This window comes from Oncorhynchus nerka, linkage group LG16, assembly GCF_034236695.1.
Source record: "Oncorhynchus nerka isolate Pitt River linkage group LG16, Oner_Uvic_2.0, whole genome shotgun sequence".
In the NCBI taxonomy this organism is placed as follows: Eukaryota; Metazoa; Chordata; class Actinopteri; order Salmoniformes; family Salmonidae; genus Oncorhynchus; species Oncorhynchus nerka.
The window spans coordinates 45,010,268-45,029,714 of NC_088411.1; the positions used below are offsets into that span (position 1 = coordinate 45,010,268).

At 42.0% G+C, this 19,447-nt stretch overlaps 1 protein-coding gene across 1 annotated transcript in view; it reads left to right on the plus strand.

Moving 5' to 3' along the window:
* LOC115144474 (vesicle transport protein SFT2A) overlaps positions 1-19,447 on the plus strand; it is a 51,368-nt gene that overhangs the window by 3,427 nt on the left and 28,494 nt on the right. The window contains exon 3 of the mRNA XM_029685535.2: positions 10,271-10,353. Coding sequence (XP_029541395.1) covers positions 10,271-10,353 — 83 coding nt within the window. The remainder of the gene's footprint in view (positions 1-10,270; positions 10,354-19,447) is intronic.

Genomic DNA, 19,447 nt, shown 5'->3' on the forward strand with positions numbered 1-19,447 from the left:
ACCACATCATGATACCAGTGATGACTGTAAACCACATCATGATACCAGTGATGACTGTACTCTACAGTAAACCACATCATGATACCAGTGATGACTGTACTCTACAGTAAACCACATCATGATACCAGTGATGACTGTACTCTACAGTAAACCACATCATGATACCAGTGATGACTGTACTCTACGGTAAACCACATCATGATACCAGTGATGACTGTACTCTACAGTAAACCACATCATGATACCAGTGATGACTGTACTCTACAGTAAACCACATCATGATACCAGTGATGACTGTAAACCGCATCATGATACCAGTGATGACTGTACTCTACTGTAAACCACATCATGATACCAGTGATGACTGTACTCTACAGTAAACCACATCATGATACCAGTGATGACTGTACTCTACAGTAAACCACATTGATACCAGTGATGACTGTACTCTACAGTAAACCACATCATGATACCAGTGATGACTGTACTCTACTGTAAACCACATCATGATACCAGTGATGACTGTACTCTACGGTAAACCACATCATGATACCAGTGATGACTGTACTCTACTGTAAACCACATCATGATACCAGTGATGACTGTAAACCACATCATGATACCAGTGATGACTGTACTCTACAGTAAACCACATCATGATACCAGTGATGACTGTAAACCACATCATGATACCAGTGATGACTGTACTCTACAGTAAACCACATCATGATACCAGTGATGACTGTACTCTACAGTAAACCACATCATGATACCAGTGATGACTGTACTCTACAGTAAACCACATCATGATACCAGTGATGACTGTACTCTACAGTAAACCACATCATGATACCAGTGATGACTGTACTCTACTGTAAACCACATCATGATACCAGTGATGACTGTACTCTACTGTAAACCACATCATGATACCAGTGATGACTGTAAACCACATCATGATACCAGTGATGACTGTACTCTACAGTAAACCACATCATGATACCAGTGATGACTGTACTCTACAGTAAACCACATCATGATACCAGTGATGACTGTACTCTACAGTAAACCACATCATGATACCAGTGATGACTGTACTCTACAGTAAACCACATCATGATACCAGTGATGACTGTACTCTACGGTAAACCACATCATGATACCAGTGATGACTGTAAACCACATCATGATACCAGTGATGACTGTAAACCACATCATGATACCAGTGATGACTGTACTCTACGGTAAACCACATCATGATACCAGTGATGACTGTAAACCACATCATGATACCAGTGATGACTGTACTCTACAGTAAACCACATCATGATACCAGTGATGACTGTACTCTACAGTAAACCACATCATGATACCAGTGATGACTGTACTCTACTGTAAACCACATCATGATACCAGTGATGACTGTAAACCACATGATACCAGTGATGACTGTACTCTACTGTAAACCACATCATGATACCAGTGATGACTGTACTCTACTGTAAACCACATCATGATACCAGTGATGACTGTACTCTACAGTAAACCACATCATGATACCAGTGATGACTGTAAACCACATCATGATACCAGTGATGACTGTACTCTACTGTAAACCACATCATGATACCAGTGATGACTGTACTCTACAGTAAACCACATCATGATACCAGTGATGACTGTACTCTACAGTAAACCACATCATGATACCAGTGATGACTGTACTCTACGGTAAACCACATCATGATACCAGTGATGACTGTACTCTACAGTAAACCACATCATGATACCAGTGATGACTGTACTCTACTGTAAACCACATCATGATACCAGTGATGACTGTAAACCACATCATGATACCAGTGATGACTGTACTCTATAGTAAACCACATCATGATACCAGTGATGACTGTACTCTACGGTAAACCACATGATACCAGTGATGACTGTACTCTATAGTAAACCACATCATGATACCAGTGATGACTGTACTCTACAGTAAACCACATCATGATACCAGTGATGACTGTAAACCACATCATGATACCAGTGATGACTGTACTCTACAGTAAACCACATCATGATACCAGTGATGACTGTAAACCACATCATGATACCAGTGATGACTGTACTCTACAGTAAACCACATCATGATACCAGTGATGACTGTACTCTACAGTAAACCACATCATGATACCAGTGATGACTGTACTCTACAGTAAACCACATCATGATACCAGTGATGACTGTACTCTACAGTAAACCACATCATGATACCAGTGATGACTGTAAACCGCATCATGATACCAGTGATGACTGTACTCTACTGTAAACCACATCATGATACCAGTGATGACTGTACTCTACAGTAAACCACATCATGATACCAGTGATGACTGTACTCTACAGTAAACCACATTGATACCAGTGATGACTGTACTCTAAAGTAAACCACATCATGATACCAGTGATGACTGTACTCTACTGTAAACCACATCATGATACCAGTGATGACTGTACTCTACGGTAAACCACATCATGATACCAGTGATGACTGTACTCTACTGTAAACCACATCATGATACCAGTGATGACTGTAAACCACATCATGATACCAGTGATGACTGTACTCTACTGTAAACCACATCATGATACCAGTGATGACTGTACTCTACAGTAAACCACATCATGATACCAGTGATGACTGTACTCTACAGTAAACCACATCATGATACCAGTGATGACTGTACTCTACAGTAAACCACATCATGATACCAGTGATGACTGTACTCTACAGTAAACCACATCATGATACCAGTGATGACTGTACTCTACAGTAAACCACATCATGATACCAGTGATGACTGTACTCTACTGTAAACCACATCATGATACCAGTGATGACTGTACTCTACTGTAAACCACATCATGATACCAGTGATGACTGTAAACCACATCATGATACCAGTGATGACTGTAAACCACATCATGATACCAGTGATGACTGTACTCTACGGTAAACCACATCATGATACCAGTGATGACTGTAAACCACATCATGATACCAGTGATGACTGTACTCTACAGTAAACCACATCATGATACCAGTGATGACTGTAAACCACATCATGATACCAGTGATGACTGTACTCTACAGTAAACCACATCATGATACCAGTGATGACTGTAAACCACATCATGATACCAGTGATGACTGTACTCTACAGTAAACCACATCATGATACCAGTGATGACTGTACTCTACGGTAAACCACATCATGATACCAGTGATGACTGTACTCTACAGTAAACCACATCATGATACCAGTGATGACTGTACTCTACAGTAAACCACATCATGATACCAGTGATGACTGTAAACCGCATCATGATACCAGTGATGACTGTACTCTACTGTAAACCACATCATGATACCAGTGATGACTGTACTCTACAGTAAACCACATCATGATACCAGTGATGACTGTACTCTACAGTAAACCACATTGATACCAGTGATGACTGTACTCTACAGTAAACCACATCATGATACCAGTGATGACTGTACTCTACTGTAAACCACATCATGATACCAGTGATGACTGTACTCTACGGTAAACCACATCATGATACCAGTGATGACTGTACTCTACTGTAAACCACATCATGATACCAGTGATGACTGTAAACCACATCATGATACCAGTGATGACTGTACTCTACTGTAAACCACATCATGATACCAGTGATGACTGTACTCTACAGTAAACCACATCATGATACCAGTGATGACTGACTCTACAGTAAACCACATCATGATACCAGTGATGACTGTACTCTACAGTAAACCACATCATGATACCAGTGATGACTGTACTCTACAGTAAACCACATCATGATACCAGTGATGACTGTACTCTACAGTAAACACATCATGATACCAGTGATGACTGTACTCTACTGTAAACCACATCATGATACCAGTGATGACTGTACTCTACTGTAAACCACATCATGATACCAGTGATGACTGTAAACCACATCATGATACCAGTGATGACTGTACTCTACAGTAAACCACATCATGATACCAGTGATGACTGTACTCTACAGTAAACCACATCATGATACCAGTGATGACTGTACTCTACAGTAAACCACATCATGATACCAGTGATGACTGTACTCTACAGTAAACCACATCATGATACCAGTGATGACTGTACTCTACGGTAAACCACATCATGATACCAGTGATGACTGTAAACCACATCATGATACCAGTGATGACTGTAAACCACATCATGATACCAGTGATGACTGTACTCTACGGTAAACCACATCATGATACCAGTGATGACTGTAAACCACATCATGATACCAGTGATGACTGTACTCTACAGTAAACCACATCATGATACCAGTGATGACTGTACTCTACAGTAAACCACATCATGATACCAGTGATGACTGTACTCTACTGTAAACCACATCATGATACCAGTGATGACTGTAAACCACATGATACCAGTGATGACTGTACTCTACTGTAAACCACATCATGATACCAGTGATGACTGTACTCTACTGTAAACCACATCATGATACCAGTGATGACTGTACTCTACAGTAAACCACATCATGATACCAGTGATGACTGTAAACCACATCATGATACCAGTGATGACTGTACTCTACTGTAAACCACATCATGATACCAGTGATGACTGTACTCTACAGTAAACCACATCATGATACCAGTGATGACTGTACTCTACAGTAAACCACATCATGATACCAGTGATGACTGTACTCTACGGTAAACCACATCATGATACCAGTGATGACTGTACTCTACAGTAAACCACATCATGATACCAGTGATGACTGTACTCTACTGTAAACCACATCATGATACCAGTGATGACTGTAAACCACATCATGATACCAGTGATGACTGTACTCTATAGTAAACCACATCATGATACCAGTGATGACTGTACTCTACGGTAAACCACATGATACCAGTGATGACTGTACTCTATAGTAAACCACATCATGATACCAGTGATGACTGTACTCTACAGTAAACCACATCATGATACCAGTGATGACTGTAAACCACATCATGATACCAGTGATGACTGTACTCTACAGTAAACCACATCATGATACCAGTGATGACTGTAAACCACATCATGATACCAGTGATGACTGTACTCTACAGTAAACCACATCATGATACCAGTGATGACTGTACTCTACAGTAAACCACATCATGATACCAGTGATGACTGTACTCTACAGTAAACCACATCATGATACCAGTGATGACTGTACTCTACAGTAAACCACATCATGATACCAGTGATGACTGTAAACCGCATCATGATACCAGTGATGACTGTACTCTACTGTAAACCACATCATGATACCAGTGATGACTGTACTCTACAGTAAACCACATCATGATACCAGTGATGACTGTACTCTACAGTAAACCACATTGATACCAGTGATGACTGTACTCTAAAGTAAACCACATCATGATACCAGTGATGACTGTACTCTACTGTAAACCACATCATGATACCAGTGATGACTGTACTCTACGGTAAACCACATCATGATACCAGTGATGACTGTACTCTACTGTAAACCACATCATGATACCAGTGATGACTGTAAACCACATCATGATACCAGTGATGACTGTACTCTACTGTAAACCACATCATGATACCAGTGATGACTGTACTCTACAGTAAACCACATCATGATACCAGTGATGACTGTACTCTACAGTAAACCACATCATGATACCAGTGATGACTGTACTCTACAGTAAACCACATCATGATACCAGTGATGACTGTACTCTACAGTAAACCACATCATGATACCAGTGATGACTGTACTCTACAGTAAACCACATCATGATACCAGTGATGACTGTACTCTACTGTAAACCACATCATGATACCAGTGATGACTGTACTCTACTGTAAACCACATCATGATACCAGTGATGACTGTACTCTACAGTAAACCACATCATGATACCAGTGATGACTGTACTCTACAGTAAACCACATTGATACCAGTGATGACTGTACTCTACGGTAAACCACATCATGATACCAGTGATGACTGTACTCTACAGTAAACCACATCATGATACCAGTGATGACTGTAAACCACATCATGATACCAGTGATGACTGTACTCTACAGTAAACCACATCATGATACCAGTGATGACTGTACTCTACGGTAAACCACATCATGATACCAGTGATGACTGTACTCTACTGTAAACCACATCATGATACCAGTGATGACTGTACTCTACTGTAAACCACATCATGATACCAGTGATGACTGTACTCTACAGTAAACCACATCATGATACCAGTGATGACTGTAAACCGCATCATGATACCAGTGATGACTGTACTCTACTGTAAACCACATCATGATACCAGTGATGACTGTACTCTACAGTAAACCACATCATGATACCAGTGATGACTGTACTCTACAGTAAACCACATCATGATACCAGTGATGACTGTACTCTACGGTAAACCACATCATGATACCAGTGATGACTGTAAACCACATCATGATACCAGTGATGACTGTACTCTACTGTAAACCACATCATGATACCAGTGATGACTGTACTCTACAGTAAACCACATCATGATACCAGTGATGACTGTAAACCACATCATGATACCAGTGATGACTGTACTCTACAGTAAACCACATCATGATACCAGTGATGACTGTAAACCACATCATGATACCAGTGATGACTGTACTCTATAGTAAACCACATCATGATACCAGTGATGACTGTACTCTACTGTAAACCACATCATGATACCAGTGATGACTGTACTCTACGGTAAACCACATCATGATACCAGTGATGACTGTAAACCACATCATGATACCAGTGATGACTGTACTCTATAGTAAACCACATCATGATACCAGTGATGACTGTAAACCACATCATGATACCAGTGATGACTGTACTCTACGGTAAACCACATCATGATACCAGTGATGACTGTACTCTACAGTAAACCACATCATGATACCAGTGATGACTGTACTCTACAGTAAACCACATCATGATACCAGTGATGACTGTAAACCACATCATGATACCAGTGATGACTGTAAACCACATCATGATACCAGTGATGACTGTACTCTACTGTAAACCACATCATGATACCAGTGATGACTGTACTCTACAGTAAACCACATCATGATACCAGTGATGACTGTAAACCACATCATGATACCAGTGATGACTGTACTCTACAGTAAACCACAGCAGTGTCCTCTATCAAGCCATAAGGTTAACAGTTGTCCCCTCTGTTAGTGTGGTTATGGGCCTGTCTACAGAACAGTTGTCTCCTCTGTTAGTGTGGTTATGGGCTGGCCTGTCTACAGAACAGTTGTCTCCTCTGTTAGTGTGGTTATGGGCCTGTCTACAGAACAGTTGTCTCCTCTGTTAGTGTGGTTATGGGCTGGCCTGTCTACAGAACAGTTGTCTCCTCTGTTAGTGTGGTTATGGGCCTGCCTACAGAACAGTTGTCTCCTCTGTTAGTGTGGTTATGGGCTGGCCTGTCTACAGAACAGTTGTCTCCTCTGTTAGTGTGGTTATGGGCCTGTCTACAGAACAGTTGTCTCCTCTGTTAGTGTGGTTATGGGCCTGCCTACAGAACAGTTGTCTCCTCTGTTAGTGTGGTTATGGGCCTGTCTACAGAACAGTTGTCTCCTCTGTTAGTGTGGTTATGGGCTGGCCTGTCTACAGAACAGTTGTCTCCTCTGTTAGTGTGGTTATGGGCCTGCCTACAGAACAGTTGTCTCCTCTGTTAGTGTGGTTATGGGCCTGTCTACAGAACAGTTGTCTCCTCTGTTAGTGTGGTTATGGGCCTGTCTACAGAACAGTTGTCTCCTCTGTTAGTGTGGTTATGGGCCTGTCTACAGAACAGTTGTCTCCTCTGTTAGTGTGGTTATGGGCTGGCCTGTCTACAGAACAGTTGTCTCCTCTGTTAGTGTGGTTATGGGCCTGCCTACAGAACAGTTGTCTCCTCTGTTAGTGTGGTTATGGGCCTGTCTACAGAACAGTTGTCTCCTCTGTTAGTGTGGTTATGGGCTGGCCTGTCTACAGAACAGTTGTCTCCTCTGTTAGTGTGGTTATGGGCTGGCCTGTCTACAGAACAGTTGTCTCCTCTGTTAGTGTGGTTATGGGCCTGTCTACAGAACAGTTGTCTCCTCTGTTAGTGTGGTTATGGGCTGGCCTGCCTACAGAACAGTTGTCTCCTCTGTTAGTGTGGTTATGGGCTGGCCTGTCTACAGAACAGTTGTCTCCTCTGTTAGTGTGGTTATGGGCCTGCCTACAGAACAGTTGTCCCCTCTGTTAGTGTGGTTATGGGCTGGCCTGTCTACAGAACAGTTGTCTCCTCTGTTAGTGTGGTTATGGGCTGGCCTGTCTACAGAACAGTTGTCTCCTCTGTTAGTGTGGTTATGGGCCTGTCTACAGAACAGTTGTCTCCTCTGTTAGTGTGGTTATGGGCCTGCCTACAGAACAGTTGTCTCCTCTGTTAGTGTGGTTATGGGCTGGCCTACAGAACAGTTGTCTCCTCTGTTAGTGTGGTTATGGCCTGTCTACAGAACAGTTGTCTCCTCTGTTAATGTGGTTATTGGCCTGTCTACAGAACAGTTGTCTCCTCTGTTAGTGTGGTTATGGGCCTGTCTACAGAACAGTTGTCTCCTCTGTTAGTGTGGTTATGGGCTGGCCTGTCTACAGAACAGTTGTCTCCTCTGTTAGTGTGGTTATGGGCTGGCCTGTCTACAGAACAGTAGTCTCCTCTGTTAGTGTGGTTATGGGCTGGCCTGTCTACAGAACAGTTGTCTCCTCTGTTAGTGTGGTTATGGGCCTGTCTACAGAACAGTTGTCTCCTCTGTTAGTGTGGTTATGGGCTGGCCTGCCTACAGAACAGTTGTCTCCTCTGTTAGTGTGGTTATGGGCTGGCCTGTCTACAGAACAGTTGTCTCCTCTGTTAGTGTGGTTATGGGCTGGCCTGTCTACAGAACAGTTGTCTCCTCTGTTAGTGTGGTTATGGGCCTGTCTACAGAACAGTTGTCTCCTCTGTTAGTGTGGTTATGGGCCTGCCTACAGAACAGTTGTCTCCTCTGTTAGTGTGGTTATGGGCCTGTCTACAGAACAGTTGTCTCCTCTGTTAGTGTGGTTATGGGCCTGCCTACAGAACAGTTGTCTCCTCTGTTAGTGTGGTTATGGGCTGGCCTACAGAACAGTTGTCTCCTCTGTTAGTGTGGTTATGGGCTGGCCTACAGAAGGAGTGTACTGATAACAACTCTGGAGACTGATTATTCACACTGTGTTAACAACACTGGTAACAGCCATTCATAACAGAGGCCATATATATATATATTTCCCTCTCGTTCATCATCGGTTCAGGAATGTGTCTAACATGAATAATGTATTTGTATTCACCATTAGTCTTTCATTAGGAGATGGATCAGATCAGGTTGGTGTTAACCACCATGGGTTTATTCCACAAGAACAGAGCCTTTATCTAATAGCCTGCAGCAGGGCTCTCCAACCCTGTTCCTGGAGAGATACCCTCCTGTAGGTTTATATCAGGGCTCTCCAACCCTGTTCCTGGAGAGATATCCTCCTGTAAGTTTACATCAGGGCTCTCCAACCCTGTTCCTGGAGAGATACGCTCCTGTAGGTTTACACCAGGGCTCTCCAACCCTGTTCCTACAGGAGGGTCCCTCTCCAGGAACAGGGTTGGAGAGCCCTGGACTATATGATCAACTTTAAAAAAATAATTGCTAAATGAGTCAAAGATCCTGTTTTTGTGAACCAGCATGTCCATGTGTAGAAAGTGATATGGTGTTTCACCACTAGGTGGCGATCATGTAACATTGTACATGTAACATTGTACATGTAACATTTCAGGGAACCACTTTCCTTGGTTCCACAGATCGTTCTTGTTCAAAATAAACAACAAAAGCAATACAAATATTATCATTTTAAATGATTAGACTTACCTGATATTTACCAAATAGCCTAATTCCAGGTAACATTGATCTAGCGTACCTCTTCTCTTGTCTTCCAGGAGTTTTATAGCCGATCAGACTGCTCATACAAACTGATGGTAGGATGATGCCTAGGTGGACATAGTAATAATTTCATTTTTGTGTGTTTTAACAAGGGCACTGCACTGCTGTTCTTACCCAATGGCACCAAGCTGTTTGCTGTGTTCTACACACTAGGTAACCTTGCTGCACTCTCCAGGTGAGTCTAGTCACTCATTTTGTTTAGCATTTCGCTACACTCGCATTAACATCATTAACATCTGCTAACCATGTGTATGTGACAAATACAATTTGTGACAAATAAAATTTGATTTGATTTGGTCTGCTGCCAATACCATTGTTACTGCCAGAGCTAGCGACAAAGCTATTTCCAGTACAAGAAATTCAGGAATCAAGCTATACTAAATGCATACTTATTTCATACTTTTTACATTTTTTTAATTACATTACACTTCAATTCTAATTTATTGTGAGGTTATTTCACTGTAAGTTCCCTCCTAACTGGACTTTGGATGGACTTGGACCCAGACACATGGAGTTGTTGGTGTTTTCTAACACCTGTCTGTCGATGTGAATGGTAAATACCACTCCGCTAACGTGATTGATGGGGAGCCTAACCTTTTTGTTGTCCACACTTTACAAATGACCTATCAATTATTGATCTCCTGTCCCCGTCACTCAGCTTGGAGTCGGTAGCAGTCCGTAAAGTAGCTGCCAAAGTCTCATTTCAGTTCATTGTCGAGGGCTGTTCCAAGTCACGGAATTTAGAATTAGAATTCTGTCCCTGTTCTAGAATTAGAATTTTGTCCCTGTTCTAGAATTAGAATTTTTGTCCCTGTTCTAGAATTAGAATTCTGTCCCTGTTCTAGAATTAGAATTCTGTCCCTGTTCTAGCGGTTCTATTTCTATGTTTCAGGTGTCAGTAAGACCACTTGGTTTGTCTGTCATACTCTGCAGTAGTTGTTTTAAATGTTGAGACAGAACAGACGCATGGTGGACGGGTTCCCCATTGAGCTTGGTGTAGTAGTCCTGTGTGGTTCAGTAGATAAGACACTAACAAACACCAAGGTCATAGGTTCATTTCCCACAGGGATCACACACACACTTTTTTTTTGTCCCCATGCACTCACTGTACTGTAAGTAAGTTGCTTTGGACACAATGTACAGCTGTCTAGGATTCATTGTGGTATAGGGTTTCTATGGTTCAGGACATTTTTGCACAGTTCAGTAATGTCTTTTGATTTAATTCCTGATGATGGAACAGGTCTGTTGGGTTTAGTTCTCTATCTAAGAATCAACAGGGTTTAGTTCTCTATCTAAGAATCAACAGGGTTTAGTTCTCTATCTAAGAATCAACAGGGTTTAGTTCTCTATCTAAGAATCAACAGGGTTTAGTTCTCTATCTAAGAATCAACAGGGTTTAGTTCTCTATCTAAGAATCAACAGGGTTTAGTTCTCTATCTAAGAATCAAGAGAGGGTTGAGAGCTGCCAGATAAATGTATTACACTACTACTAAAAATTGGACCCAATGCCTTGCTTGGCACTCAGCATAAAGGAGATTGATTGGGGATAAGGCCCTACGACAGACTAGCGTCATGTCCAGGGGGTGTAATTGTACATCAGGAGATGGGCTCCTGCCCCCTATGGGCCGTTCTGGCTCAGACAAGGCTAACTTGTCAAACGCTGACTTACTATAATACTGAACAAAAATATAAACTCAACAACAATTTCAAACATTTTACTGAGTTCGTTCACTGGTAAGGAAGTCAGTCCATTTTTAAATAAATTCATTAAATCAAATCCAATTTTGTCACATGCACCAAATACAGCCGGTAATAGACCTTAATGTGAAATGCTAAGTTAAGAAAATATTTACTAAATAAAGTAAAAAATGAATGAACAGTTACCCCCTCTGGGCAGCTCCCTTGTGGCGCAGTGGTCTAAGACACTGCATCTTAATGCAAGAGGAGTCACTGCAGTCCCTGGTTCGAATCCAGGCTGCATCACATTCGGCCGTGATTGGTAGTCCCATAGGGCGCCTGGGGCCAGCGATTGGCCCAGCGTCATCCGGGTTTGGCCGGGTAGGCCGTCATTGTAAATAAGAATTTGTTTTTGATTGACTTGCCAAGTTGGTCCTAGACTTGGCGCTCCAGTACCACATGCCATGTGGTAGCAGCGAGAACAGTCAATGACTTGGGTGACTGGAGTCTTTGACAATTGTTTTGGGCCTCAAAAGGACACCGCCTGGTCTTGGATGTCAGGAAGCTAGTAGTACACGCCTTACTTTTGGATGCCGAGCAGTTGCCATACCAGGCGGCGATGCAACCGGCAGGATGCTCTCGATGGTGCAGCTGTAGAACTTTTTGAAGATCTGTCAGTCTCCTGAGGGGGGGGGGGTGTTGTCGTGCCTTCTTCACGACTGTCTTTGTGTGTTTGGACCATTAATAGTTTGTTGGTGATGTGGACACCAAGGAACTTGAAGCTCTCAACCTGCTCTATTCAAGCCCCGTCGATGAGAATGGGAGTGTGTTCAGTCCTCCTTTTCCTGTAGTCTGCGATCATCTCATTTGTCTTGCTCACGTTGAGGAAGAGGTTGTTTTCCTGGCACCATACTGCCAGGTCTCTGACCTCCTCCCTATATCATGTCTCATCATTGTCGGTGATCAGGCCTAACACCGCTGTGTCGTCAGCCAACTTAATGATGGTGTTGGGAGTCGTGTTTGGCCACGCAGTCGTGGGTGAACAGGGAGTAAAGGAGGGGACTAAGGGTGCACCCCTGAGGGGCCCCAGTGTTGAAGATTAGCGTGATAGATGTGTTGCCTACCCTTACCACCTGGGGGTGGCCCATCAGGAAGTCCAGGATCCAGTTGCAGGCGGAGGTGTTTAGTCCCAGAGTCATTAGCTTAGTGATGAGCTTTGAGGGCACTATAGTGTTGATCGCTGAGCTGTAGGTAATGAACAGCTTTGAGATTGCGTCATCTGTGGATCTGTTGGGGCGATATGCAAATTGGAGTGGGTCTAGAGTTTCCAGGATGATGCTGTTGATGTGAGCCATGACCAGCCTTTCAAAGCACTAAATGGCTACCGACATGAGTGCTACAGGGCGGTAGTCATTTAGGCAGGTTACCTTCGCTTCTTTGGGCACAGGGACTATGGTGGTCTTCTTGAAAGAAGTAGGTATTACAGACTCGGTCAGGGAGAGGTTGAAAATGTCAGCTGCATGCTTGCCTCGAAGCGAGCAGAAAAAGCATTTAGCCTGTCTGGTTGGCTCGCTTCACTGGGCAGCTCGCGGCTGGATTTCCTTTTGTAGTCCTCAATAATTTTCAAGCCCTGCCACATTCGATGAGCGTCAGAGCCAAGCCGGTGTAGTAGGATTCCATCTTAGTTCTGTATTGATGATTTTCTTGTCTGAGGGCATAGCGTGATTTCTTATAAGCATCCGTATTAGTGTCCCGCTCCTTAAAAGCGGCAGCTCTAGCCTTTAGCTCGGTGTTGATGTTGCCTATAATCAATGGCTTCTGGTTGGGATATGTACGTAAGGTTCACTGTGGGGTCGACGTCGTCAGCGCACTTATTGATGAAGCTGATGACTGAAGTGGTATATTCCTCAATGCCATTTGATGAATCATGGAACATATTCCAGTCTGTGCAAAACAGTCCTGTAGTGTAGCATCCACGTCATCTGACCACTTCCGTATTGAGCGAGTCACTGGTACATCCTGCTTTAGTTTTTGCTTGTAAGCAGGAATCAGGAGGATAGAATTGTGGTCAGATTTGCCAAATGGAAGGAGAGCTTTGTACGCGTCTCTGTGTGTGGAGTAAAGGTGGTCTAGAGTTGTTTTTCCTCTGGTTGCACATTTAACATTCTGGTAGAAATTAGATTTAAGTTTGCCTGCATTAAAGTCCATGGCCACTAGGAGCGCCACCTCTGGATTAGCATTTTATTTTTTGCTTATGGCCTTATACAGCTCATTGAGTTTGGTCTTAGTGCCAGCATGGGTTTGTGGTGGTAACTAGACCTCTACGAATAATATTGATAGTCTTGGTAGATAGTGGTAGAGCGTGTGGTCTACATCTTATCATGAGGTACCCTCTCTCTTTAAGTTTTAGGCCCTAATCTATGGATTTTACATGACTTGCAGGGGTGTAGCCATGGGTGGGCCTTAGATGGCATAGGACCACCCACTTTGCAGCCAGGCACACCCACTGGGTAGCCAGGCCCAGCCAATCAGAATGAGTTTTTCCCTCACAAAAGGGCTCTATTACAGACAGAAATATTCGTCAGGACATTCCTGCAGTCAGCATGCCAATTGCATGCTCCCTCAACTTGAGACATCTGTGGTATTGTGTTGTTGTGACAAAACTGCACATTTTAGAGTGGCCTTTTTTGTGTGTCCCCAGCACAAGGTGCACCTGTGTATTGATCATGCTGGTTAATCAGCTTATTGATATGCCACACTTGTCAGGTGGGTGGATTGTCTTGGCAAAGGAGAAATGCTCACAAAACAGGGATGTAAACAAAGTTGTGCTCAACAGTTGAGAGAAATAAGCTTTTTGTGATTCAACTCATGAAACATGGGACCAACACTTCTTGCCTGATTCCTCCCCTCTCTCTTTATCCTTATTTGGGAGTGTTTCCATGCCAGTGTGTTTCTACTTGCTGAAATGAATTTGATTGGTTATCACAGACAGGTGTCGGGTCGTCACAACCTTGTGTGGCTGTCTTTTAACACGCTATCATTTTCCTACCGGACGGTGAACTGTGACATCTCTTTGTGTCGTCCTGTGTTCCCACAGCGAAAGAAAGAAACTGGTTCAGTGTGTCCTAACTCCTGGTTACTGTTCTGAACCACAAACAGTAGTGTCATGTTTACACTGGGCCTTTTCCCCCAAATGGCACCTTATTCCCTATGTAGTGCACTACTTTTGACTAGGGCCTATTGTACACTACGTAGGGAATAGTGTGCCATTTGTAATGCAGACAAGGGCTTTTATCCACACAGTAACTTGAAGTGCTCAGACCGTCATATTTCAATTTGAGGTCGTATATTCAGGTAGGCAGGTGTATAAGTAACCATGCGTTTCATGTTGCATACCAAGGCCCACCAGCCGGTCCCTATAAAACCATCATACAAATACATGTGTCGTGTATTTGGCATTATTAAACTGAAGATCTATTTTTCAAATAAATTCTCTGTAATTATTATTATGTGATTTAAACTCACTTAATCATGCAAACTGTAATTAACTAGGAAGTCGGGCCACCAAGGAAAATATTCAGATTACAAAGTTATAATTTTCCTAATATAACTTTCAGATATTTTAATATCTGATCAATTTTCTCTTCTAATTAATTAATTATTCTTTGCCTCACGTTAGTCTCATTCCAAACGGCGTAAATGGTTGGTTATCTGCACGAACCCAGTCTTCACTATGAGTCATCCATACATTAATTGTCTTAAACCATTTATTTACTAACTAAGTAATTCACAGAAATGCGTAAACATACAGTAGATGGTTACAAGGAAATGATAGCGGAGTTTCCCTAGTGGGCAAAACCGGCATGGCGGCTTGGTGGACAAAAGGGAAGTGGGGGTCGACTGAGATGAGACAACACACAGTTGATAATTATAACAATTGAAATGCTAATCCTTTGCACATGAATGCTCAGTCATTCGGGAATAATTGCAATCCATTTATATATATCTATTTACGCTCAGTGTGTCGTCGTGATCTCTGTTGGAAAGTTTGTTTCTGTTGGAGAGTTTGTCCGCCCTCTCTCTCTCTCTCTGCCGTGGTTAGAGTGGATAGTTCAGAGTAACATTCAGCGATGTTGTTATAGAATAGGTGTTTCGGCGGTTGTCGGTCTTCGCGTTCAATGGTACAGAATTCCTAGCTGCAGACTAGTAATTAATATCAAAGACTTGTTCTTATTCTGTCGGTTCGATAATTTCAGAGTTTAACTTCTTGCGTTGAGCCATCCCGGATCCGGTATCATGACTACAGCCTCAAGCTCATTACCATAACTATTCATGAAAATCGCAAATGAAATGAAATGAATCTATTTGCTCTCAAGCTTAGCCTTTTGTTAACAACAATGTCATCTCAGATTTTCAAAATATGCTTCTCAACCATTGCAAAACAAGCATTTGTGTAACAGTATTGATAGCTAGCGTAGCATTTAGCGTAGCATTTAGCGTTAGCATTCAGCAGGCAACATTTTCACAAAAACCAGAAAAGCATTCAAATAAAATCATTTACCTTTGAAGAACTTCGGATGTTTTCAATGAGGAGACTCTCAGATAGCAAATGTTCAGTTTTTCCTGAAAGATTATTTGTTTAGGACAAATCGCTCTGTTTTCTGCGTCACGTTTAGCTACGAAAAAAACCTGTATCCAGGATTGTGTAAATCTACCCGCAAGCTCATTAGCATAACACAACGTTAACTATTCATGAAAATCGCAAATGAAATGAAATGAATCCATTTGCTCTCAAGCTTAGCCTTTTGTTAACAACACTGTCATCTCAGATTTTCAAAATATGCTTTTGAACCATAGCTAAACAAGCATTTGTGTAACAGTATTGATAGCCTAGCATAGGATTATGCCTGGCTTTCAGCATGCAACATTTTCACAAAAACCAGAAAAGGATTCAAATAAAATAATTTACCTTTGAAGAACTTCAGATGTTTTCAATGAGGAGACTCATTGAAAAAAATATTATTTGTGTAGGACAAATCGCTCCGTTTTGTTCATCACGTTTGGGTAAGAAAGAAAAAAAATATTAAGTCATTAAAACGTGAACTTTTTTCCAAATTAACCCCATAATATCGACAGAAACATGGCAAACTGATGTTTAGAATCAATCCTCAAGGTGTTTTTCACATATCTATAAATCCTTCGTGGCAGTTGACTTTCTCTTCTGAAGAAATGGAACGCGCATGGACCTACAAATTACGCAATAATTTCGACACAGGACACCGGGCGGACACCAGGTAAATGTAGTCTCTTATGGTCAATCTTCCAATGATATGCCTACAAACACGTCACAATGCTGCAGACACCTTGGAGAATCGACACAAAGGGCAGGCTCATTCCTGGCGCATTGACAGCCATATAAGGAGACATTGGAACACAGCGCCTTCAGAATCTGGGGCATTTCCAGTATGAAACTTCATCTTGGTTTCGCCTGTAGCATTAGTTCTGGGGCACTCACAGATAATATCTTTGCAGTTTTGGAAACGTCAGAGTTTTGTCTTTCCAAAGCTGTCAATTACATGCATAGTCGAGCATCTTTTCGTGACAAAATATCTTGTTTAAAACGGGAACGTTTTTTATCCAAAAATTTAGAGCGCCCCCTATCTCGAAGAGGTTAACCACGTGGTATGGTTAAGAATTCAGCAATGGGCTCAAACCTTAGCCCTCTCGTAATTGAGGTAAGCTTGGTCTCTACTCAAACCTTAGCCCGCTCATAATTGAGAGAAGCATGGTCTGAAGATAAATTCCTACGGTGGGAATATTTGTAAGAGCAGAAAGGGGCTGTCCCACGACGCCAGATCAATGTCTGTGCTCAGGGGGCGGGCTAATGATTTAGTTAAACTCCAAAGGGAATTGGAGTTTCCTTCATTAAACAGTTTAAAATCACATTCCATCATTTTGCATAGTTTCATCTTTACTCATTCATTTTATACAACAATTAGATGCACGCCTCACAACTGAGACTCTTGTATAAACAGGGTTATGGTAATGTGGCTGTATTGTGTCTCATGAGTTTCACAAAATTGTACCAAACGGACCAGTTCGTAGCTGGCTACTTCACCGACCTTTTATACATTCTCTAGAACATTAATATTTTTCAGTTCTCAAGTTCTGTGAGGTTCCTTCCTCTATGAAAACTCACTCTCTCTCTCTCTATACTGTCTGGCCATGAGGAAGAATCTCCTCCAGGAATGTATGACCTGCCTAACAGAGCCTGGTGTCGGGGGAAGAGGGAGATGGTGCAGAGAGAGGGGGAGGGTGCTCGCTGTACCCAAAGAGGGCAACATCATGACACATGTATACAGTTGAAGTCAGAAGTTTACATACACCTTAGCCAAATACATTTAAACTCAGTTTTACACAATTCCTGATATTTAATCCTAGTAAAAATTCCCTGTCTTAGGTCAGTTAGGATCACCACTTTATTTTAAGTAATTTAAATATCAGAATAATAGTAGAGAGAACAATTTATTTATTTTGTCACATTCCCAGTGGGTCAGACATTTCCATGCACTCAATTAGTATTTGGTAGCATTGCCTTTTAAATTGATTAACTTGGGTCAAATTTTTCAGGTAGCCTTCCACAAGCTTCCCTCAATAAGTTGGGTGAATTTTGTCCCATTCCTCCTGACAGAGCTGGTGTAACTGAGTCAGGTTTGTATAGGATTGAGGTCAGGGCTTTATGATGGCCACTCCAATACCTTGACTTTGTTGTCCTTAAGCCATTTTGCCACAACTTTGGAAGTATGCTTGGGGTCATTGTACATTTGGAAGACCCATTTGCGACCAAGCTTTAACTTCCTGTCTTGAGATGTTGCTTCAATATATCCACATAATTGTCCTCCCTCATGATGCCATCTATTTTGTGAAGTGTACCAGTCCCTCCTGCAGCAAAGCACCCCCACAACATGATGCTGCCACCCCCGTGCTTCACAGTTGGGATGGTGTTCTTCAGCTTGCAAGCCTCTCCCTTTTTCTCCAAACATAACGATGGTCATTATGACTAAACAGTTCTATTTTTGTTTCATCAGACCAGAGGACATTTCTCCAAAAATAACGATCTTTGTCCCCAGGTGCAGTTGCAAACCGTAGTCTGGCTTTTTTATGGCGGTTTTGGAGCAATGGCTTCTTCCTTGCTGAGCGGCCTTTCAGGTTATATCGATATAGGACTCGTTTTACAGTCGACATAGATACTTTTGTACCTGTTTCCTCCAGCATCTTCACAAGGTATTTTACTGTTGTTCTGGGATTGATTTGCACTTTTCGCACAAGTACGTTCAACTTATTATATAATGTCAGCCACAGAAAATCTGTTCACATTTGAAATGAGAAGGCGTTATTTGTGCTGGTCTGTTTTATCTTTGTCAAGGTCTCTCATATCAATTTTAATATCGGCAACAACAAAATGTTTTTTTATTTCCCCAGGCTCTTTTAATCAGTATGTAGTCGTCTTTCCAACTTTATAAATCATAGAAATTCAAATCCATGTGACATTATTTCTACGATTAAAAATAAAAAATAAAAAAACCTGGTGT